The sequence below is a fragment of the Anthonomus grandis genome, chromosome 19 (assembly GCF_022605725.1).
Source record: "Anthonomus grandis grandis chromosome 19, icAntGran1.3, whole genome shotgun sequence".
Classification (NCBI taxonomy): domain Eukaryota; kingdom Metazoa; phylum Arthropoda; class Insecta; order Coleoptera; family Curculionidae; genus Anthonomus; species Anthonomus grandis.
In genome coordinates this window covers 11,376,208-11,402,803 of record NC_065564.1, presented here as the reverse complement: position 1 = coordinate 11,402,803, position 26,596 = coordinate 11,376,208, and the positions used below count along the sequence as shown (strand labels likewise).

General features: G+C 32.2%; 1 protein-coding gene across 5 annotated transcripts in view; it reads left to right on the top strand.

Moving 5' to 3' along the window:
- Window positions 1-4,036: 4,036 nt before the first annotated feature.
- Window positions 4,037-26,596, top strand: part of LOC126747250 (otoferlin) — a 228,244-nt gene continuing 205,684 nt past the window's right edge. For all 5 annotated transcript variants that reach the window (XM_050455768.1, XM_050455771.1, XM_050455770.1 and 2 more), the window contains exons 1-5: window positions 4,037-4,232; window positions 7,019-7,081; window positions 7,895-7,979; window positions 21,422-21,575; window positions 23,009-23,198. In XM_050455768.1, the coding sequence (XP_050311725.1) occupies window positions 4,077-4,232; window positions 7,019-7,081; window positions 7,895-7,979; window positions 21,422-21,575; window positions 23,009-23,198 (648 nt within the window). In that variant the 5' untranslated portion in view covers window positions 4,037-4,076. The remainder of the gene's footprint in view (window positions 4,233-7,018; window positions 7,082-7,894; window positions 7,980-21,421; window positions 21,576-23,008; window positions 23,199-26,596) is intronic.

The following is a 26,596-nucleotide window of genomic DNA, read 5'->3' as shown; positions in this document are numbered from 1 at the left end:
GAAAAGACCGCATTCTCGACTGGAACGGGACTTTGGCAGTTTACAGTAATGCCCTTTGGACTCTGCAATGCTCCAGCTACCTTTGAGAGACTTATGGAAACAGTTTTACGTGGAATGACTTGGGAATCATGTTTAGTTTATCTGGATGACGTCATCATACTGGGAAAAACATTTGAAGATCATTTAAAAAATATTCAAGAGGTATTTGTTAAACTGCGAGAGGCCAACCTGAAGCTAAGTCCTAAAAAATGTTGCTTATTTCAAAAAGAAGTTCGATACCTTGGCCATGTAATATCAGAAAAAGATGTCAAGACTGATCCAGATAAAGTAGAGGCAATCGAAAATTGGCCACGACCCACTGATAGACACCAGTTAAGAAGCTTTCTGGGCCTTTGTACCTATTACAGAAGATTTGTAAGAAATTTCGCTAATCTTGCAAAGCCTCTACATAAGCTCACGGAGGACAAAATGGTATTTAGTTGGTCAACAGACTGTGAAGAAGCATTTCAACGGTTAAAAAGAGCACTATGCACATCTCCAATTTTAACATATCCGATTCCTGGACAACCTTTTATTTTGGATACCGATGCGAGTAATGTTGGAATTGGGGCCGTTCTATCACAAAAATATGAAGATGGCGAGCACGTGATAGCTTATTTCAGTAAAACGTTATCAAAACCAGAAAGAAACTATTGTGTCACCAGACGAGAGCTATTGTCAGCAGTAAAAGCTATTGAACATTTCCATAAATATTTGTATGGTCAACGATTTATCCTTAGAACCGACCATGCTTCGTTGAAATGGCTGTTTCAGTTTAAAAATCCCGAAGGACAAATAGCAAGGTGGCTTCAACGATTACAAGAGTATGACTTTACAATAGAACATAGGAACGGCGCATATCACCAAAATGCCGATGCTTTATCGAGAAGACCCTGTATTGAAACATGTCAACATTGTTTTAAAAAGGAATCAAAACAGCATCCAGAGATATTTACTTGTAATCGTATTGGCCTTCACAGTTCTAAAGAGTGGGATGTAGCTAGTTTAATCCAAGATCAGTGTGATGACCCAGTATTTGGTCTTATTTACGAACTGAAATCTCGAGAAATTTCAAAACCAGAATGGAAAGACATTTCTGACAAATCTCCAGAACTTAAAGCTTATTGGTCTTAATGGAATTCATTGGTTATAAAAGATGGATTATTAAAAAGAGTCTGGGAGAGCGTAGATGGAAAAGAAAAGACATATCTGACAGTCCTTCCTCGAAAACGTATTCCGGAAGTCCTTGAAGCTGTTCATGGCGGTGTCGGCGGAGGACATTTTGGAGTTAGTAAGACCTTGGCAAAAGTGAGAGAACGGTTTTACTGGCTGAACAGTCATCAAGATGTTGAACGCTGGTGCCGACAGTGTGAGCAGTGTTCGTCAAGCAAGGGCCCAAAAACCCGGACAAGAGGAAAGATGATGCAGTATCTTGTTGGTGCACCCTTTGAACGAATTGCCATAGACGTAGCAGGACCCTTTCCTACTAGTAGCTCCGGAAACCGATATGCTCTTGTTGCTATGGATTATTTTAGTAAGTGGCCCGAGGTTTATCCGATTCCAAACCAAGAAGCAACGACAGTAGCTGAAGTGCTGTTCCAGAACTTGATTTGTCGATTTGGTGTACCCAGAGAAATACATTCAGACCAAGGAAGGAACTTTGAGTCACAAATATTCCAACAAGTATGCCAGTTGCTGGGAATCAATAAGACCCGTACAACCCCACTACACCCTCAGTCTGATGGAATGGTTGAAAGATTTAACCGCACATTTGAAACCTATTTAAAGATGGTAGTAAACTCTAAGCAAACCGACTGGGATACCTGTATACAACCATTCCTATTGGCATATCGTTCTTCTATCCACAAGTCAACTGGAAAAAGCCCGGCAAAAGTTGTCTACGGTGATGAACTTCGTTTACCTTTGGACATTATTACTGGAAGACCCCATAAGTCTGAAACCCTTGAGGAGTATGTCGACCATTTACAGGAGCGTTTACAAATTGTTCACGAACAAGCACGGGATAAACTTCATCTAGAAAGTAACAGAATAAAATCACGTTATGACATAAAGGCAAATTCTACCGGTTTTAATCCTGGGGATAAAGTCTGGTTATACAATCCACGGAGGACGAAGGGCAAGTCACCAAAGCTCCAGAAGGATTGGGAAGGTCCATTCAATGTGGTCACCAGAATCAACGACGTGGTGTACCGTATCCAACGACATCCGACAGCGAAGATGAAAATTGTAAACATCGTCCGGCTAGCGCCCTATCATGACTCAGGTGGTCCCATGTTTGATCGGGACGATCAAACTTGAGAGGGGAGCAGTATTATGAAAATGTAAATACGTTAATTATTCTGCTAGTTTTTGTACAATTTGATTAGTATTCTGTAGTTTAAGTTGATTCGTAGGGTTTCTTTAGGGTTCTACTTACGTTTGGTTTATTATTTTCATCTATAGTGTTTAGTTTTTAAGTAGTTTATCTTGTTTGAGAGCCCCATTTTGGCCCCAATTTAGGTTATTTAGGTTATATTATTGTAAATCCCTGTAGTTCTAATTTTCTAGAATTTGTATACTTGCTTGCTTTGACTGTCAGTATTCTCCTAAAATTATTGGTCTCTTTGGGCAAAAACAATGAAGATAATTCTAAATATTTCGAAACTGTTCCATCGGGTTTTAAAAAGGACGCGCTTCGTGACAATTCATTCAGTTTTAATTGTTTAGTCAGTTTTTACCTTGGAAACAATTAAACGACACTTAAGGCGAGTTAGGTTAGTGCTTTTGACGTTGACAATAAAAGTGTGTTCCCGAATTTCGTTACAATATATATATATTAAAAAGGAAGAAAATATCACGCTCTCGAAAACCTTTATTGATTTGTTATTGATATTAATTACAAAAATATTGTTAGAATCACAGTATTTCTGCAGTTGCTCTTTCCTAGGAAGTTCTAATACCTTCTCATAAATTTGCACAGTATTTTCATCATAGACCCTGTATAGTTAGTACGTACTATTTTTTCATTAACCCTAAAGAAAATCTTTATTTAAGGTTACAGCAAGTGTTTTTTTAATTCTCTATATGCCAAATGTATCGAAATTATATATTTTTTTATATAAATAAATTACTTCTAGATTTTTAAATTATATTGAGTTTCTCAGACAACTTATATAGTAAATAAGCATAGATACTGTTTTATAATCCCTATAAAAATCCTTATAAAAGTAACCAATAGAATTCTAAAATAAGAAGCAGCCATTCATTAACTTCCACCGTCGAACATAACAAACCAAATCTAATCTCATCTATTAGGATTTGCACGTGGCGCCATCTTTTAAAGCTGCTGGAACATATAAATTGAAGTAATCTTCAACCAAATTAAAAAGATCAAGGACTCACCCTATAGCATAGCACTAAAAAGTAAGAGAATAAAAAACCTTATGTCAGATTTGTCTAAAATTTGGCACATCGATTCTAACATATATTCCGCTCACACCTTCTATTTTATTTTTAAATATTCGATTTTATATTCAAGAAGCAAGCCAGCCTAAACGACTGGTGAGGGAGGTCAATAATAACGAACCACAAAATGTCAATTGTAATGGATCGCCCAACAAAATAGGTGTGAGCGGAACCAAATAAAATATACTTTTATATAATATACTGACCATTTTTCACCTCATTCTCAAAAAAATGTCACATAAGATTTTTTTCTTTTATATTTCTAAAATCCGAAGCACGATTACGCTCCTATCTGATTTATAGCTTGATTTTATTTAAAATCCTTTATTTAAAAACATGACAGCTTAAATTTTTGTTTAATATAGTTCCTATCTGCTCTGTAAACTGTATTCATTGGAAAACAATCCTGAAGTATGAATATCATTAATAGAAGTCAATACTATTATAACTAAGGTGAACTAAGTACTTTGGAACTTAACCCTAACTTGTGATAGTGCATGTGAAAAAAACTGTTAACCATCAAACAAAATAATCAATTGTCAAAAATTGTTAGCGCATAAAAGTTTACAAAAATGGAAAGAAAACAAACTTATCTGGTTGCAATCACCATCTTAGAAGGCCGTCATTATATTTGGAATAATATGAACTCGGCTGTTATGGTAAGGGTTGGAAAGCAGAAAAAATCAACTGCTGTTAAAAAAGATAGCGATTGTCCATATTATAATGAGGTAGGTAATTTCTCAATAAAAAATTAGACAAGTAATACTAAAAGCTTAACTGAATATCCGCGTTTTTTGTTTTGTTTCCAAATTCAGAGATTTCTTGTCCCGTCTTGAGTAGGTAAAGGTCTTGAGTCTATGTTTTGTCTCTATATTTTATGACATGTTGTCGGCGCAGTTTAAAAGGTGCATTGACAAAATAATATAGGAACAATTATAAATTTAGTTAGTGTTATTATGTAGTGGAAGTGGAAAGCCCATATATTACCTTTAAATTAATAGAACTCTATGAACGTCCATTATAGACTTTTTTAAAAAGCTAATACAGTAACAAATATTTGTTTGTATAGCATTAAACTTAAACTCAGTGGAAGATATTGAGAAGAAAATAAGGAATATTAACATCCAGTATACGAGAAAAAGATGGAACCACAAAAATGTGAGCTGCTTAGTGTCTTCCGAGAAAAATATGTACTTCCAAAAAGTCTGCAAGTTGGATTAAAAAAAAATATACCTAAGTAGAATTTTTTTATTTTAAAGCAAATGTTTCACAAATTAACAGTATTTCCAGGGTGCTCGGCTTTGGTTTATGATAGTTCTTGCTATGAAAGATTCTAGGGAGATTGTAATTGTAAAACATGTTAATACTGTTTTTTAGAATAAAACATTCCTTCATTGGATCGCATACCTGCATAGGAAGGTAAATTTTGAATCGACATTTTTTCTCCGTGTCTCACGCTCGTTACTAATTAAAACTAAACGAGAACACTGATAATATAGCCAGTGAAAATCAATTGGAAATTATAAAGAACATGCAAGCAGAATATACTGTGGTGAATGATTTCAAACGATAGTTTTCTATAAGCGCAAAGGAAACATCGAAAGTATATTAAACAAACTGCAGAAAAAGCTAAAATAAACAAAGCTGATAAATGAAAGGATGCATTACAAAATATGAATTGTAGAAATGAAGAAGTCTACTATATAGTGACATTGTTAGATAGAAATAAATAATTATTGATCAAATCTGACAGATAAACTCAACAATTTGGTGAATTAGTAACTCAAAGATTAAACAGTCTATGTAAACTATATGCTCAATCCACGGTAGAACTATGTGATACTGCAATGGGCAAATTTAATTAATCTGAGAAGCCAGCATAGGCCAACATTATAACACCATTTACAATACATTAATTCTCTAATACCATCCACTAATCACATAGCGTAAACATGTCGGCCTCGCAGACATACAACATTTAAAGGAGAAAATTTTATTTTTATTTAATTGGTACATGGGTATGAGAACAGAATTAGACAAATTATTTTTTATGTGTTAACAATTTCATTTATATTAAAAATATTGAACTTGAATATTAGCTTTTAGCCTTAAAATTTTTCCCGTGAATGTGAATCAATAAAATTCGAAAATGCTTAACCTTTTGTTATTAAGACTATTAATTAATGTTTTTTTTCAAATAATATTCTGAAAATTTGCTGAATTAATACTTTTAAAAGAAACATTATGATGTATTCGGATTTACCTAGTGAAATCGTAAAGCTACTGCTAATCTTTTTGTTATACTTATAGCATATCTAATCTTTTGGCAGCTGCCGCACCAATAGGGCATATCAGTTTTTCGAAATCTTCAGTGGACATTCGTAAAAAATGTTTAAAGCTTGCTCGAATCTCACCTTTTAATCTAGTATTAATCCTGCCGTAAGTCCACTAATCAATCTTCTATGGAATAAATATCTCGATTTTTTAAACTTGGTATAACCATGTTATATATAGATAAAACATTTCAGTTTTGTTTTTTCAATAGTGGATGATATGAAAAAATAGAACTACAAAGTACTAGCAATAAATCTTTAACTTTTTTCTATTTCTGCTTTATCTAGTTTGTCCCAATTTTGTTCCTTGTCATTCGCAGCACTTCTTATAGGGGGGCAGTTTTAGTATAAAAACATAAAGTCAGTAACACGCGATCTTTCAGTAACATTCTTCTTTCTATTTCTTACATTTTTTTACATTTAACTGGCTTCACACGTAAATCTTACATCTCTCTTAAATATTTTTTATTACTAAAATCTTTTTTCTTTTCTCTTCAAAGAAAAAGCATTCATACAAACTATTAGTTTTCACTGATAGAAGGAACTATCATATACTACTTTATATTATGTGTAACCTTTATTCCTCTTTCGGCATCGCGGAACAGCAAAATTTTAGATAATATTAAATAATAATCAGGTTTCATAGTTTTCCTTTGAAAAACTATAAGGTGCCGTTTTTTAACAGTTAGATTAGAAAGTATTTTCAAAATTTTATTTAAAAAAAAATGTATTACAATTATTTTAAATTAAATTTCACCATGAACTTATAGGCCTGACAAACAAAAAGCTGATATGCTTATAATCGAGCGAAAAATTGCAAGCATACCGTATCCAGATTTTTTTCCACCATTTGGTTCCTTAGTTCTTAAGATTAATTAACATCGTTTAAAACATCAGTAGGTAAATTTGACTTTACCTTTACGTAGGCTATCTACCTCGACCGAATTGATGATTTTAATTACTTATACATTTTCGTCAGTTCAATATTTAACTTTGATAGTACCGTAGGTTTTCAATTCTTAGCAGCAATTATTTTTCGTATCAGTGGAATTGCGAACTTAATAATAAAATATTCTCTAGTCAATTTGAACCCAATTTAAATGTTTTTTTTCCAAACATCTTATGAGGCGTTTTAAAATAAATCTGTATATTAAATAGTAAATGTAATTTATTTGTTTTAGTACTTTGTCTTCGATCTGGAAACTACGGCAGAAAAGTTGCTTGAAAAAAATATCGTCTTGACGGTAAGTCATCTTCGTTAAATTTAAAATGTATAGCAAATAAAATGTGGCAAAAATTACAAAATAAAAAAGACATATCTCCCACTTTTATTAAGATCTACTAACTCTCAACTTAACTTATTCTGGGAGATTCTTTCGTAAAAGGACTTTTTTCATCACTGCTTTCACAGACTTTTGTCCATAATCTGTTAGGTCCAGACTGTTGTCCATAATCATAATCTGTATAATCTAACACTGGGTCATCACATACCAGTTAATTCCATTATGACGACAAGCAAGTATCTTTGACTGTCATTTTAATTTGTTTTTAAGACAATGTTAAGATATTAAATACAAGATCTTCTGAACAAGGCAGCGGCCTTTTTTATGAGCTGTTTTATTTTTTTTAATATTTAAGAAAATACTTGTAGCCATCTTCCTTTTGTCAGGGTATGGGTTATAAGCTGAAGAAAAAATATCAGAAAACATGGTCAGTCCTAAGAATAAACTGTGATCATACAAATATTAATGGAAGTGTTCTATAGCTTTTACTGTTACCAACAGCTCTCATTTGGTCACACAAGAGAATATAGATTGGTTTTGATAGCGTTTCACTAAAATAAGATATCACTCATTCGCAATCTTCATCTTTTTGGGAAAGGGCGGCCTAAAATTAGAGATGTACTTACCGATAAAACACTAATTTGTTTCCTATGAGCTTAAGTGAAAATTTTTAAAATGCGAAAATTCATACAAATTTTCTGTAATAATTTCTTTGTTTGAAAAACCCAATTTTAATCACCTTTTATTTTAATCGACTATATTAATTATTTTTAGGTTATTCAACCCCGGACATTCTGTAGAAGGCGAAAGATTTTAGGTTGCGTGAAATTGGATATTGCAACTGTGGTTAATCAAAAAAGTGAGTATACAAACCATAAATTAGGTCTTATTCAAACACATATATTTAAGTAGTGATGACAGACTTAAAAGTCTAAGTTTAAGGCCTTTTTAAGACCCAGAGCTGCAGTTGTAATTGTCGACATGTAGTAGATCTAAGTTATTGAAATAGTCCAATGTAATTTGGTGAATTGCCTACACCGGCAGCGCGGTGAGTATATACCCACATGTATTTAATGAATGTATATCATGCAGTATATACATGTAGGTATCATAAAGAAACTCAGGAAAAGGAACAACTGTCAGTCTTTAAAAAGTTATAATTATTTCAAAGAGAGAATGACAATGCTTCCCTATTCCTTGATTTTGCAGTTGCGCTTGATGTTGAGAGAGAAAGTGCACGCCGTAGGTCTGTTGATCTCGACGTTTTAATTACGATCAAACGATAGTTAGTAGAGAAGGAATAGAAAGAACGCTATCGTTCTCTTTTAAACATTGACGTAGACTTTTTATTGCAAGTTATTACCTTACCTCATCCAAATTCCTCGTGGGCCAGGTTATTGTAAGATAAAAACGATCACTTTAAATCAATTGGGAAACTTCTCTGAACGAATCCTAATTTTATAAATATTACTGTTTATAATTTCTAAAATAAAATGGTATTTTAAGTTTTGAGAAAAAAAGAAAAGCATCTGATTATATAATCTGTCCAGTCCAATCTGCAGTGAATAACACTAACAGGTCGTTACTAACACCGTAAATATGATAACTTTTTATAAAAAGTTACACATAAAAAATACCCACTGGTTCTTCAAAAGCCTGTTATAGTATTTGTAAACCTAACCAAAGGATGTAGAACTTCTATTAATTTTTTTGAATTATGTCAACTACATTAAATGGAAAACCGAAATATAGTACTTACAAAATAAAGTATATACTTACAAAGTAAATAGTACTAAGTAAGTAGTACTTACAAAATATATATATATATATATATATATATATACAGGGTGTCCGGAAAAAGGAAGCCAATCCGCCGGCCACATGTAGGGTGAACCAAAATAGTGCGACTTTCGTTATGTAATTTTTTAATTGGGCGCTCGGTATTCAATATACAGGGCCTCAAAATGAGTAATATAAAATCGTTTTTTTGAAGTAAGTCGAGTGTTTCATAAGATATTAAATTAAAATTTGGTGTGAGGGTGTTTTTAGAACGAAAAATTAAAATCCGTTCACGGATTCGCTATACCTTGTAGAGGGCGCCACCTGCGGTATATTGCATGCGTTAAAAATACCAAAACTTTTTTGTACTACTGTATAATAAAGTTTTAGTGAAAAATTCAAATTATCCAATCTTTCCTTGTAAAAAAAGTATTCTTAGTAAATGCCGGCCTTTCTTGAAGAAAATCGATTATTTAGAATACTGACTATAGTTATACGTAAAATATTTTAAAAATGTACAAGTTGGCTTTTTTTGTTTTTTTTTTTAGTACTTTTGATTTTTCCGTCTCAAAAATGGTGTAAACCCAGATTCAGAGGGGACTTACTCCTATGATGACCCATATCTTAGGTATCTGATAAGAATCTTAAAATTTTTGAAAAACATCTAGTTGAATTGAAAAAATCCAAAATTCATGTTCCATTTTTTCGATACAATTAATTTTATTTGACAAAAATGAAAGCAGTCACGGCCCACTTAGTTTTTTCTTATTTGATAGTTTAATCGGGCTTAATAATGCTCCTCTTTTGTTAACAGCGATTTTCTCAAAAACGGTTAATTGTAACTTAACTAGATGGTGGTGCTAGATTTTCAATTTTCGTATCGGAAACATAAGATAGGGGCTATCAAAAGGGTAAACTCTTTTGAATCAAATTACGAGACAGTTTTACTACTAACCAAAACTACTTACAAATCTCCTTATATACTAATGATGTAATTAATAGAGCGAAAAAAGCAATGAAGCATGCTTTCTTATCAAATCTTAAACACTAACTAAACTATATAATAATAAAATGTTTATTTTCAAATTCAATATAACAAAAAAAATACAAGTAAATTTAATAAAAATTGGTTCGGCAATAAATACATAATGCCCCAAGCCCTCAGGAGCTAGTACGCTGTGCGAGGACTTGCTGATAATTGACTATAAGGGATTGGACCTTTATCTCTGTTAAGAATGTTTTTTTGATTTTTGAATATTGTTAAACTTTCGTATGTATCTAATTTTCCATTGGTATTAACTTTTAAGATGTCTATCCCTACAAGGTGACCAGTATTTAAAACATGTTCAGCCACACTTGACTTTTCAACTCTTCCATATTCCACATGAGCTACATGTTCTTTAAATCTGACATTAATTGATCTTCTTGTTTGTCCTATGTACTTTTTATCATATTGGTTGCAATTAATCTCATAGATCTCAGATTTTCCATTAGTATTTATTTTATTTATTGAGTTTTCTAAAAGATTTCGTAACTTAGCCGAACTTTGATAGACCATCAAAGTTCGTCCAAGTTACGAAATGTTACGAAGTTACGAAACCTATTGAAGCCTCTCGTTAAGATAGGATCGTATGATATTGCAACAAAAGTTTGCTTATTTTAATCTTTTGAATTGTGGTAGAGTTTTTAAAATTAACTTTAAGCCTATGTCTTCTGATCAGCTTATCAATAATCTTATCGTCATAACCATTGACCCTAGCAATTGTTTAAATTGTTGCTTTTTCTTTATTAAATTATTCTAGCCTAAACAATCAACACTCCACAGCTACAGTTTTCTGCGATTTCTCAAAGGCATTTGATTGTGTTAATCATAATATTTTAATTAACAAACTGCAACACTACGGGTTTAGAGGATCTTCTCTCAAACGGTTTAAGTCATATCTTAGTTTCAGAAGTCAACTCGTAAAGGTTGATACGACAACATCTTCATGCCAACCAATGGAATGTGGTGTGCCGCAAGGTTCAGTTTTGGGCCCTATTTTGTTTCTCCTATTTATTAATGACATGGCCAATCTGGATATCAGCGGCAAAATTTGTCTGTTCGCCGACGATACCAGCTTTACTTGGAGCATTCCAGATATCGTCTCTGCATGCAACTATATCTAACGATTTACTTACCATTAAGTCCTGGTGCGATTCCAATCTTCTATGCCTTAATATCTCTAAAACCAAGGTTGTATCATATAAAAGTACCATTCAACCTTTTACTCTACAAAATACCAGTTTGGATATTGTTGAACCTGTCAAGTTCTTAAGACTAATTTTAGACAGCTCTCTAAAATGGGAATCTGATATCGACACCTTATCTACAAAGTTAAGCTCAGCATGTTTTGCCCTAAGATCTATTTCCAAAGAATTAAGCTTTTTAACAACTAAATCAGTTTATTTTGCCCTTTTTAAGTCACTTCTTCGTTACGCCATTCCATTTTGGGGGTCATGCTGTGCCACTCAATTTGAGCGCGTATTCAAGTTGCAAGGGAGCGATACGCTATTTACTGGAACTTGACAGTACAGCTCACTGTCAAGAATACTTTAAAAAACATAGAATATTAACTCTTCCTTCACTGTTTATATTTGAATCTGTTTGCTTAATCCGAAAGCATGTGTCAGAATTTCCAAAGAGGCCTTCTCATAACTATCCACTTAGAAAAGTAGAGCATGATATTTATCTGCTAACCCCACGGTCGGAATTAGTAAAAACTTCTATACTCTATAGAGCAAAAAAAATGCAGAATCATCTTCCTTTTACGATTAAATCTATGACAACGTTTTCCTGTTTTCGCCATGCCTTAAAAGCATTACTATTGGAAAAGGCTTTATACACAGTAGAAGACTTTTTAATTATAAGAATCTTTCCTTTTAAATACCACACACACACTGGCCCTATTTACTTTATAGTCTCCATCCCTAGAATTAGTTATACCTATATTGTGATAATAGTCGTAATTTAACTTCAACTTATTTTGTATACTTCTTTTACCTAATTTACATTTTTGTATTGTTTTATATTCTTTTTAATAGCAACTTCGGACTTTATAAACATTTAGTTGTATAAGTAATTTGACCATGTACAATAGGTTATCTATTTTGTATAAAATCTAAATGTCTTGTGTTTTTGTGTTTTTGTTTTTTGTGTACTCATATGTTTACTTGTATGTGTTTATTTATTTATTTTTATTAGCTTTGTCTACAAAATTTCTTTTCTATACATATAAAATTTTAACTTATTATTATTTTTGATGACAAGAGTATCTAAGAATGGAAGCTGGTCATTTGTTTTTTGTTCGAAGGAAAATTTAATAGATGGAAAACAGTTATTGAGTTGTTCTACAAAATTATCAATATTGCCTTTCATTCTCCATTAAAATTGGATTTACATCATTTTTGGGACGGAAAATGATAAGAGTACATAAAAAACGGGAACTTGCAAAATTTCAGAAGATTTGACGCATAACTATAGTCACAGTTATAAATAATCGATTTTTATCAATTAATTTGTGCGGGCTGTAGCTCTGAGCGGAAGCATTTTATTACACATGTTTATGGGAAAACAATATCTTATTTGACTTCAATAATACGCTCTGAAAATATGTGCACCGAATTTTGTAACCCACTGTATATACGTGTTTACATGCATCTTCTATTTTTTCAGCTCGGGCATCTTACTAGAAACATATCAAAGGTAAAAACTCCAAGTCATGGTCTTAATTAAATAAATATAATCTTATAGGCTACACATGTTTCGACAACTTTTAGTTTTAATGTGATCTGTGTAGTTGTAGGTCCAGGCCTGATGAAGTATTTCTGACCTAACAGCTGCTCTACATATTATTTCCCTATATGTTTTATTATGTCCAAAAAATTATTTTTTCATATTTTCTTTGATCTTAAGGAGCGTGCTTCGTGAAAACCATTCTATTCTATTCGAGGAACACCGTTTGATACTTCTTTGAAAAATAACTCGTCAGAAGTTTTGCAGAAATGCCGTCTAGGAACATCCTTACGACAAGAGGTTCCTACTATTGCCAAAACTAACTCATGTGACAGTGGCGGCATTAAAGCGTAGCTGTCCACTGAGCTGAAGACCCGCAAACGATAAGAGTGCCTACATGAAACAATAGCACGGGAAAACAAGCAAAGCGCTCGAGGTTCGCCACTGACTGGGCGTTGCACACAGTTCAAAGAGAGTAGAAAAATATAGTTTAAGTCTCTAAAAAACATTAAAAGTGGTTTTGTGATTCTGCCTCTACAATATACTATCCAAGGATCTAACTCTAAGTACCATTTGGCCATCAAATTTTTAACGCCTTAATGTGCTTATTCGCCCATTTGGTCTTCTCAATCTTTCTAACAGTTTCAAAATTTTTCTGATGACCTCCATGGTAGGCGTTGCAAGATAAAGTTTGCCAGGTATTTGGTCTATTATTATATATTGAAAAAAGTCAATTTTAGATCATATGGTGAGAGTTTCTTTTCATCTAAGTATATACATATTGTTTTCTTAACGAATTGAGTTTAGAGTGCAACTTAATTATTTAGTGAGAATGTTCTGAATTCTATATTCTGGAATACTTTCTAATGTTCCCTAGTACTTTGTTTATGAAGTTCTCTTCACTTTTGGTGGGTATTATAATCCATCATATACAGGGTGTCCCGATAGTAATGGGACAAAGAACAACAGTAGATTCCTTATGTCAAAATAATGTGATTCAGGTCAACTTGCCTTATCTGACTTTAGTAGTAACTAAAATTTTACAGGGGTCAAAATATAATTTGATTTGTCGTATTTTTTTTTTCATAGGTCCTAAACCAAATGACATACTGACATGAAATTTAAAAAATAAGAGTCTTTTAAAAAGAAAAATAACATTTTGCATACAGTTTTCGTGTTTTCAGTAGAGGGCGCTCGTTGCGTTAGTTTTTACTTTTTTAGAACCCCTTTTTTTCAGCCCCGTATATCGGTTTAAAAAGTATCAAAATAAATTCCTTTTATAATTTTACATAAAAAATTTATACTTTATTAAATTCACTAAGAGCAACCATTTTTGATATAATCACCGTTATTCAAAAAAATTTTAAAATAATATTTATTTACTACTTTATTTAAATCGCATCTTTGACAGTTGGCGTTGGAGACAATTACTTGCATTATTTATGAGAAACTTTTTGAATGTCATATAAAAATTTTAAAGCGAGTAAAAAAAATTTTCTCTTAATTTTAATGATTTTAAGTAAGGCCTAGGCATAATTTGTTTACCAATTTGGAGATGCGTGATATGCTTTGTGTTTGCACACAAGTAAATTTTAATAAACGGCATGCAAGACGCAGGTTTCAGAAAATATTTTCAGATAGACAACAACCAAACCATAAATTATTTCAAAGAAATTATAGCCGACTAGGAGAAACTGGATCATTTCAGTCAAAAATGCCTGTTTTAGTCTGCCCAAAAAATATTTCCCAAAAACAGGAAGAAGAAATTTTAGTCCGCATAGCAGAAAATCCCGGGTTAAGTACTAGGCGAATAGCGGCTGCTACGGGTGTAGGCAAATCAATTGTTGGTAAAGTACTTCAGAAAGAAGACCTCTATCCATGCCACTTTACACCAGTTCAGTGTTTGATCCCACCAGATTTGCCAGTCAGAATGCAGTCGTTGGATTGAAAATATGCAAAACGCAGATCCTATGCTTATTAAGGGTGTGTTATTCACAGACGAGGCTACATTTACTAGACGCGGCGTATTTAACTTTAAAATGCTCATACCTATACAGCAAAAACTAAAATTGACGAGAAATCTAATACAATCTTAACACCAACAATATCTATACCGGGCTCAAGATCAACACTTTGATTTACATCTATTTTAAAAGCATTAAACTTTTTATTAACGGCTATCAGACAGCCCTCATCTCGTGATTTTCCCGTATTTAGAAAATCTCTATCGGCTAGAAAGACATTGTACACAGCCGCAACCACTTCACCATCAGATATTGGCGAATCGAGCCATGTCTCAGTAAGCGCCATTAGATCATACCAACACGCAGAGGTGCTATCTAATAAATCTGCAGTCTTTGTTCTCAAGCCACGTACGTTCTGATAATAGACCAAAAAGCGCCTACTAAGTCCGGTACTCGGTGCAGTATAATAATTTTGGTTGCTCGCAGTAGGCGTCATCAATACGGGCGGGGTCAATGCAGGAGCATAGTTCAAAATCGTTAGATGGGCAGGTACAGAAACAGCACCTTGACCTATGAAATTATCGATTAATTGCTATTGGCCGAGAATATTTGCCCGTAGTTTTGCACACGCATTCTTGAAAACCGAACAGACCGATATATCCCAAGCAGCATGATCCGATTTGACAGTGTTGCCACGATCATGAGAATTATGATTAACACAATTAGAACATTTTAATGTGGAAGATTTGCATTCTTTTACTGAGTGATTTTCACTACATCTGGGACAAATTTGAGTTTTAATGCAATTTTTGGAAGAATGGTTAAATTCATTACAGTTAAAGCAGCGATTTACTTCAACACCATCAAATACAGAGCACGCATCATATCCCACAAAAACAGTGCCCACCTTTATGATCCTATCATATGTCGCTCTATCTAATTGAACAACAGCCTGAAATACCTTGTCGCTTTTTTTTGTCGTACATATTTTAAAAACATTACATATGGATTCAGAAAAAAATACATCTTTATTTATTTGTTTAATTAAATTAAGAAATTCGTCATTATTATAATTTTCCCTAAAACCTACTATACGAATCCTAGGACTAATTCCGTGAAGCTCCTTAATCTCATAGGAATCAGATAACTTTTCTTGAGCCATCTCTCTAAACTTTTTGTTTTCTGCCTGACTTTTACAGCCTACGACAATGGAACCATTTTTAACCGCTTTTACTTTGGTTAACTATAAATTCAATTCCGATGGGTTAATTCGATGGGTTATATCTTCCTTGGTCTTTTCAGTGGTCTGGGCTTGGTTCTTTGGCACTACCAAGACAGCAGGTTGAGTGTTATTTTTTGCTATACTTGAATAGCTCACCGGTGCAGTAGTCGCCGACTTGACACTTAAGATCTTCTCAGAGATTACAGTAACTAAATCAGATTTTAGGGATTCAAAAGCAGCAGTAAGAGAAGCCAGTGATGATTGTACATGCTCATTTACGAGAAGTTTTAAACGTGATTGGTCAATGGAAATACATTTTGAAACACATTCATCACACTTCCAGGATAAACCTCTTACTTCAGAAATCAAATTGGCAACATCGACGGACTTGTGAACGCAGTTGATATGCGAAGCGTTTTTACATTCACCACATGGCAGTTTTTTTCGTGATGGTATGGATTCCTCACAAAAAACACATAATATAGACATATTTGGTCTATTGTTTGCACTTAAATCACTCTTTTAACACATTTACTGTTCACTAATTAAGTAACAACATATGGCGTTGGATTGGCAGTCTTACAAAGCACTACTAGTGAAAATTTCTTATTTCTGCTATTAATCTTAACACACTAAGACTGTGAGCAATTACGGAGCGAAACGACAATGCTGCTGGTTGATACGATGTTTTTTGAATATGATGTTTTTTATATAGTTAATTTAGAATATTTATAGGACTCATAAACAATTGATTTCAAATATCCCCAAATACAGAAGTCCATAGGGTTTAAGTCTGGACTACGCGCAGGCCAAAGCAAAGGTCCTCCACGGCCAATCCAACGTTCGGGATATTGTCCGTCAAGGTAATTACGTACCTGTCGAGAAAAATGCGCTGGCGCTCCATCTTGCATAAAATACATGTTCTGTCTAATATTTAATGGTATATCTTCTAAAAGACCTCCAAGTTCATTTCGTAATAAAATTAAGTATGAGTCTCCGTTCAAATTAAGTAGTTCATGGGGGCCTATTATATGGTTTCCAATAATACCACCCAAATATTAACTTTCAATTAATGCTAGAAATGACGACTGACAACTGAATGGGGGTTTTCAGTATCCCACATACCTATCTTCCTCCGCCAGTATATCCTGAAACTTTGGAAAATCTGTTTGAGTGTCTCATGAACATCCCTTGACTGCATTTTTGGTAATAATATTTGCATATTGGGTGATTTTAATCTACCCAATTACGTTAACTGTAACAATTCTCAAGATAAGCATATTTTAATACTGGAAAACTTTATAACTTTTCTTAATTGCAATCAAAGCAACTCTATACAAAATTCAAATAACAGAACTCTTGATTTGGTTATAAACAATAATGAAAATTGCATAGTGGAAAAATCTTTGGATCCGTTGTTAACCGAAGATACTCACCATCCTGCTCTTGATATTTCGTTAAAATATTGCCACTCTATGAATTTTAAGCGTAAGACACTTTTTAACCTACAAAATGCATTTAACTTTAAAAAAGATAATTTTCCTAATTTATATGATGCCTTTTCAAAGACTGATTGGTCATTTATGGAAGCTACGGTTTCTGTGGAGCATCAGTTTATGGTCTTTTATGATTTAATATTAAAGAAATTGGACAGTTTTGTACCAAAATATCCTAATATACCTAGGAGAAATTTTCCACCTTGGTTCACAAATAGTATTATAAGGGATTTAAAGCTTAAGAGTTTTCATTACAACAAATTTAAAAAATATGGAAGAATCGATGATATAAACACGTTTAAATTGTTACGCAATAAATCTAAAAGAGATATATCTAAATCTTACTATCAATACGTTTCAAATGTAGAAACCAGTATCATAAACAATCCTAACAAATTTTGGAGTTTTATAAAGAATAAAAAAAATACAAGAGATATTCCTAAAGATATGTTTTACAAGGACACTCCTATAAAGGGCACCCTTGAAATAGTTAATTCCTTCGCTGACTACTTTAAACGATCTTTTTTAAATAATAATTTACACCCTAATTCTCATCATACCCCAAATAACTCTCTTAATATAAATATTTCTTGTTTTTCAGAACGCGAAGTACTCAATGCTTTAAACAAATTAAAACCTAAATTTACAACAGGACCGGATCTTATTCCTGCATTTATTATTAAGGACTGTAGGCATATACTTGTAAAGCCTTTACTTGTTTTGTTTAACAACTGTCTTTTATCGGGGTCTATTCCTGCATTATGGAAAGTTTCCAAGGTTTGTCCTGTATTTAAAAAAGGTAATAAGTCCGATATATGTAATTATAGACCTATATCTATAATTTGCAATTTTTGTAAAGTTTTTGAATTTTTAATTCACGATAGAGTTTTTCCGTTAACCAAAAATATTATTATTCCCCAACAACACGGATTTTTTAAAGGAAGGTCTACGAGCACAAACTTTTTGCTTATAACTCAGAATATTGCTGTGGCAGTTGATAATGGGGAACAGATGGATGTTATATACCTGCATTTTAGCAAGGCTTTCGATCAATTGAATCATAGTTTAATTGTTGATAAGCTTAGTAATTTTGGATTTTCAGCTGTCTCTCTGTCAATTGTTTCGCTCATATCTATGTGGTAGAAGTCAGTACGTGGAGTTATACGGCAAAAGGTCAAGCTCCTATGATGTAGTTTCCTGGTGTCCCGCAGGGATCTGTGCTTGGACCGCTACTGTTTAACTATTTTATTAACGATATTGGTGAAAAACTAGATTGCGATTTTTTACTTTATGCAGACGATATCAAGTTATATAATAAAATAATAATCTCGCAGATTGTCATTGATTGCAGGATAATCTCGACTTGGTAAATGCTTGGTGTGTAGAAAATGGTCTAAAGTTGAATATTTCTAAATGTAATGTTTATGACATATACCAACAAATTAAAACCGTCTACAACTACAAAACGACTACATTAATACGCACAAATTCTTTTAAAAACTTGGGAGTGTACTTTGATACCAAACTGTCTTTCTCATACCATATTGACACAGTAGTCTCAGAAGCGTCAAAATCATATGGATTTATTTATAGAAGCACTAAGGATTTCAGAAATCCAGATGCTATAAAAACATTATATTTTGCATATGTACGATCGCGATTGGAATATGCTTCGGTGATATGGTCGCCGGCTTATAATGTACACATTGACAATCTAGGGCAAGTGCAAAGGCGCTTTTTAAAATACTTATGTTTTAAGTGTGATAATGTATACCCACCTCAGGGTTTTCCACATGATGATCTGCTTCAACGTTTTAATATTTGTTCCCTAGAAACTCGACGAACCTATTCTGCTCTTATGACATTGCATAAATTACTTAATTATCTAATCGATAGTCCGCCATTAGTGTCAAAATTATATTTTTTTGTGCCTCGTCTCAATAATAGACATCATACCACGTTTCACCTCCCTACTCCTAGAACAAATCTACTTAAATTTTCACCAATTTATACCATGTGTAGTATTTACAATAATGATGCTCATTTTGACATTTTCAATATTACAAAGGAAGCCTTATGTCGCTCACTTGAACACTAAGCCACAAGTAACCTGAGTTTGTATTAAGCTATTTTTTGTAAATAATATAGCCATTTCCGTTAATAAAAATTGAGGTTTATAGTCAGCACATTAGGTTTTGATCGTTTTTGTTACTTATTTTCTATGCCTCTTATTACTTTTTATGCAATTTTTTAGTTAGCTTAGAAGATTTTTGTAACAAGTTATATATACATTTTTCTTAGTTAGCATAAGTTATATTTATGTATTTGAAGGTCTTTCCTGCCTTGTAGATGGGTATTTATTTACCTGTAAGGCTTGTATTGTAAAATAAATAAATAAATAAATATAACATTTTGTAAATATGTTAAAAAATAACGGGGATCTGGTCATTTGTTAAATGTATTTCAAAATGTATTAAAGTTAATGGTGCGCATTTTGAACAGTTAGTAGCGTTATTTGTAGGTTTCTTTATTTATTATTATTTTTGGTATATTTGTTTGAAAATAAAATATAAAAAAAATAAATAAATGTCATTTACTGTGGTTATAATATAAAAATTAACAAGTCGTAATATTTTTTTTATTTAGTAAATATTCTAATTTTACATAAATATTAATAATCGTAGGTATTAATTTAATTTTATTTAAGATTGCATTACTAAAAATCTAGTGAATTTAAGTCATTCACATATAATGAAAACCTAAAAGTGCGATTATTTTTAAAATTGTTGCTCCTAGCGACGTTAATAAGGTATACATTTTTTATGTAATATTAAAAAAGAAAACTATTTTGTTACTTTTCAAACCAATGTACAAAGCTGCAAAAAAGTTAGGAGATTTAAGAAAGTAAACACTAACGCAACGAGCGCCCTCTACGAAAACACGAAAACTGTATACGAAACACTATTTTTCTTTCTAAAAGACTCGTATGTTCTAAATTTGATGTCAGTATGTCATTTGGTTCAGGACCTATGAGAAAAAAACTATAAATCAAATAATACTTTGACACTCTGTATTTCAGTTACTAGTTAGGATCGGGCATGTTGACCTCGATCACATTATTTTGATGTAAGAAATCTACTGTTGTTCTATGTCCCATTACTTTCGGAACACCCTGTATATGTATAATATAGCGAGTCTCGAGAAATCGCATTAATCGATAGTAGGAAAACTATCATTAGGAAAAATCTTTATAACATCGCAGTAACTCCTAAGGAAGATTGCCAGCGGAGGATCAGAACTTCATTCAAAGAACTTAACTCTCACTCAATAAGAGACTCCCATGAGGAAATTTTATGTAGATGCCAAAAATGGCTAGAAGAGCATTAGTTGAATATTTTAAATGTATATTACAAAATTATTTTTGTATTATATATTTAAAATAACCTTCTATTTGAATATTTTCTTTCGTAATAACTATTTAATTTTTCTGGTAATTTTTTTCTGGTTTATTTTTTCTGGAAATAGGGTTGCAAATGCCACAAATGCAACATACCCCTGAAAAAACTTTCGTCCGCGGAAAAATTATAATTATAAAAAAATCTTTGTCACCTGCAAATTGTCAATAATAAATGTCTATTATTTACAGAGAATGCAATAAAGATTTTTTTATAATTATAATTTTTCCGCAGACGACAGATGTGGTTCCTAAAGACACCCTTCATATTATATTTTCCATCTACCATAATTTTTCGCCTTATTGGATTTCTTTCTGAGGATCTTCCTCATCTTTCCATGCTCATTATTCCAACAGTTCTGTCACAAGAAACTTGTCTGTAAACTTGTCACAATTAACTCATCCAAGTTCCTTGAAATGTCTGAACAGATATTTTTGTAATACGTTATTTAAACAAAGGTTCACGTTCCCCTGTATATCTAAATTGATATTTAGATATACAGGTTATAAGTTAGAGCTGGTTCTATGGTTAAGGTAGCTAACCACTTAAATCTCGTCATATTTTGACCTTAGACAAGTTACAAGTTATGGTAAATAATTTTTGCATGTTTTAGATTCACAATTTTATCATAAGTGGGCTGTGTTAGCATCTCCCAAAGTGGATGGTGCCACTGGTCCCACAGGATATTTGAAAATTGACATTGCTGTTTTATCACGAGGCCAAACACCCAAATTACCTTTGCATATCATTAATGATGAAATTGAGGGGTAAGTCTATAGAGTAAATATCTTACCTTGTTTTGACTATGCATTTTAATAATAAATATTAACTAAAATCGTTTTTCTAACTGTATCATCAGTTTTTAAAAGCAAACAATAAAGGTGATTCTTAAAAAGATTCTTAAAAATTTTTTTTGTAAGCAGAAGTTCATTCTTGAAGTGGAGGCTAAAATATAGCGAATATATTATATATATCAAAATACTATTTGATAATCATTATGTGAATGTTGTGTTAAACGTCCGGTCTGATGATGCCCTTGGGGGAAAGGGGGAAAAACATTAAAGACATTAACTGATAATGTAGATTTAGACTTTTTAGTTTAACTAAGATTAATCAGTATCTTAGAAAAACATGGATTACTTTTTTGTAGTCTTTTACAGAGCTAGAGAGCAAATTAAATAAGAAGGTAACAATTTCCAACAATACATGTAAAGAGTTTTATAGTAAAAAAAATTAATGATAAACCTAACTTTTTTCCTTATTATTATACATTTAATTAAATTTATTTAATAAATTGTATTGGCAATAATTTTTTTCCTGTTTGTTTACCTACATTATGCTAGGTGAATGTTAATAAAATGTTTTTCTTAATTTTTTTTAAATTAAATATTGTAGGGTTTTTTTTCGTTCATTAGGTGTGAATTAAAACAATTGAAAATAGTCAACTTACTACTTTTCAAAATACTTATTTTCACAGTATTTATTTACAACGATTTACATCTGATTAAAATCTCGCGCCAATAGTTCGAACTTTACTTCACTGACTACTATCGGTGATGCGGTTCCTTATATACTTTACTTGGCACAACGCTTCTCCGGAAAATTCCTGGTAACCGTCGAGACGTCGTGCGGTGTATCAATCCGTTGTGTCAATCCGAAAAGACGGAGAATCAGCTGATTTCTTGGTGTTTCCAATATCGTTACACTGCCCCTTCGTAAACTCATTTCATTTCGGAGAAATTCGAAACATTGCGAATGTTGATATCAGCAAAAGGTTCTCGTCTTGCAACTAGACGTCTTGTAGAAATAAGAATCAACGGTATTCAGAGAACGACGTTGGGCATCCAACAGCAGACCAGGATTTATACTTCTGTAGAATTAAAGACCACTCTTTATATGCTGTGAATCATCCTTCAGTTCAAGTTATCGAATGCGCACGCGAGTTTGACAATTCCTAGACACCTCAGATCCTCGCATTCGCCCAATTTAATAAAAGAGCGTTAGTGTAACTTTCGGTTAAACTGGAATAATACGGCAAAATACGTGCTTCAATCTTCGCTAATTAGATGTAAGAAATGTTCAAGGCACAAGGAAATATTGACTGTTTTAGTGAATTAAAAAAAATATGTATTTAGTCAACTAGAATTAGATCTAACAAATACTAAACATCATGTATACAACTAACATTATTTTATTTTAGAAATCTTCTTACGCCAATTGGATTTGTGAGCGAAAGACAGAGGGCAAAATTTCAATTTGACGTGTATCGCTGCGAACACTTACAAACCAAAGTAACTCAGTTAATCGACTTTCCTACTAAACAAAGCAATGCCAGTGGAGATACAGCCAAATTCTCGATATATGTCAAAATTACCTTTGCAGGGTTTTCGGTAAGTAATTAAGTTCGCTATTGGCTTAACAATATATGATTTAAAAACTTCAATTTAATAAAAATGTAAGAAAAATTGACAAGCAAGATATTGTAGAACTTAACTCCATTACAGGCTTTACATGATGCCACAAGGAACTCATTATTCCTTGTATCATCCCTGTGCAACCAAAATTATATATTACCCTTATGAACCTCGTTTGCAACATTTTTGCCCATAAAGTTACTGTAAAATTCTGGTTCTATTTAAAAGCGTGATAGGGACAAATTATGTTATGAATTTTGTCTTCATTTAAATAACACTCATTTGTAAATCTGTGTAAGAATAGTAGAAGACTGTGGAGCAAAAGCAAAAAGGATGCACCAGCAATCAGATCAGGTCATGTCAACAGCATAAATGTAAAACAGAAAATTAGTCTAAGAATGGAATCTTGTGGCATGCCGTACTTTAACACTAAACTTTAAGACTTGTATCCCTCAAAATAAACGAATTGATTTCTATTGTTTAGTTAGGACTGGAGCAGTTTATAACTATTACTATAAAATTTACAAAACAAAAGCTTTTGAACAAAAATGACACGCTTTATACAAATTTGAGCTAGTATAGATATTATATACCTGTAATGTAATGTGATGTTAATTTAAGGATATTAAACCTCACGCGCAATGTATTTTTTAAGGAACCTAAACATCCAAGGGTGCTTAATTTCTGTAACTGCGCTTGAATGCTTAAGGTAACAATGTAATATTAGACATAGACATAATAGAATAAAATATTGTAGGTATATTACAACAGTAGGTCATGAATATGCAACAATGTACTCTGAGTGACTGAATAAATTAATAGATTATTTACCTGCTTTAAAAGGAATCATGTAAAAAAGAGTTTCATGTAAATTGAAACTATTAAAACACTAAAGAAAACGAAATTAAATTCTTACTTTGTCAAAAAAAATATCCCAAACACTTAGTACATCTTAACATTATAGGACCCAGTGGCCACTTAAGCGAGGTAAGTGGCTGAATATCAGAAACTAATAATCGTAGAACCTTCAAGCAAAAAAAAAAATGTTATAAAAGCGGGCAAAAAAAAATGCTAAAAAATATTTGTAATTTTTATAAATTTGTAATTAAAAATTTGGCCGGCCGCTAGACACATTTTTCATTTCGGCAACATTTCCGCACAAAAAAGTATCAATACGAATTTCTGTCACTTTTCAAATAAACTGGTGAAGGGGTTCTTAGCTCGAGCACAGTATAAATAACAAGAACACAGTATAAAGAACAAGTTTCTAGTTTATGTTCGGTGGCTGGAGTGAGAAAAACTTTCAGCTGTTTCGCAGCATCGGCTCTGGGTGGGACCCATTCTTTTAAAATAAGTTTTGGTTAAAATTCTTTTTACTGCTTTATTTTTATATAAAAAAATATTACTGTTCGCTGTTGCTAAAATCCGATAGTAGACGTTGACTTGAAAATCTACCTATTCGTCAAGTTATTTGAAAAAACTGAAATAATTTTTAGTTTATCTGTTAATAGGTTTTCTGATGCACTACATTTGGAAAAATAAGAAATTTCTGAAAATAATTTTTGAAACTTCTGTAAAGATAAAATTTGTACCAAAAGATATTAGCTATGTATAAAGAAACATTAATATCGTGTTCACTTGCCTTGTAATTCCATAACAATTGTCTAATCGACATTTTTAATTTTAAATTTATTAATTTAAAAATTCTATTTTTTACTTAAGTATATAAAACTGTTTATCTTAGTCCGTCAAGGTGCGTAGTATAGTTTATAAAAACATAGGTCTGTCACCCGAATCACGAACTATTTAGTTTTTATATTTAAAACTAATTAATTAGTTTTAAATATAAAAATTAATATTTATTTAAAATAATTCAGTATTTAGTTTTTTAAAATAATTTGCAAAGTTTTATCATTGGAAATGTAGAGAGAAAACATCTTAGTTTTGAAAATTACCACGAATTGTTAGTTTAAGACTTATATAAATAGTTGTAGTTTTGAGTGAATAAATCAGTATTGAATTCTACAATCAAGTGGTTCTGCTACGTTATTGTTTTTCAGTGCGAAGTTAGAAAGCGTCTGACTTTGATGAGGGTAAATGTATTACTCGCAATAAAATTTCGCAGAATATTACACGAGAGCTCAGGTAATTCTAAATAGTTTTTTTGAAACAAGAATTACATACATCAGAATACAACTTATACATCGAATCGTAATCTCATTTAAAGCTCTGATAAAACTAAAAAAAATTAATCCCTATACAAAAATAAAATTAGGAATTTTAAAAATAAACGCTCAAAAAAAAGCTCAAACAGACCCTCTTTGGCTTAACAATAAATTAACCTACTATAATAGCCATTTCGTACCTCCAAATTCTGGAGATATGAAATTGGCAAATTCACCAATTTTCTTTCGCAACTTCTCTAAATTTGTTGGTCTACAAAATTCGTGTTTGTAAATGGTCTGCTTAAGATCAGCCCAAAAATAAAAGTCATTTGGGGAAAAATGTGGAGATCTAGGAGGACATTTAAGTTCGCCAGTACCACTAATAAGACTGCTTTAACCATAACTGCATTATGAGCCGGACAGCTGTCTTCTCAGTCAGGGGGGATTCCAATAGCAGAATTAAAATCAAAATATTTTTTGAGGTTTAAAGTACCATTATTAAAAAAATGGCCCTGTAATATAGTCGCCTAAAATACCAGCCCCTTCAAGTTTTGAGTATACTGAGTACGAAATTGAATACTTTTCATTCTCCCGAGATGTGAGAAGCTCATTTTCCCGAGACCAATATCGAACAACGAAAGGTTTGTATTTCCCACGTAATGGAAAAAATTTATCTTAAAACAGAATATTTCCTAAAAATTTTAATTTTTATTTGCTTTTTCCGTCATGGATTCACAAAATTCCAATTTTCGCCGCTGGTCTTCAGGAAATATCTTAAGAGCTTTAAAACGTTTGAAACATTGATACCCATATTTTTAAATATGGGTTTAATACTTATTCTATTTCCAGATACTGTTTTATGGTCCATACCCAGTTACTCTCAAACACCTCTACTTGATCATATTGGATACACTTTCAGAGCACTACAAACTATTTCTTCTAGTCGTTCTTCTTAAAGCTTCCGATAAAAAATTGTTATTGTTTAATGTGACATTTATGACAATGTATGTTTTGTAAAAAATAAAAAGAGATATTTTCTGTTTAAAGACTAGTAGCAAAGAATGAAATTTTGAGAAAAAATTAGCACAAAAGTCTTAAATTGTGTACTCAGTATCCTCAAAAATGAATACTTCTACCTAACCGTCTAATTATTGGGACTGACGATATTAAATGGCTCCTAAGATCTCCAGATTTATACCCAAATGACTT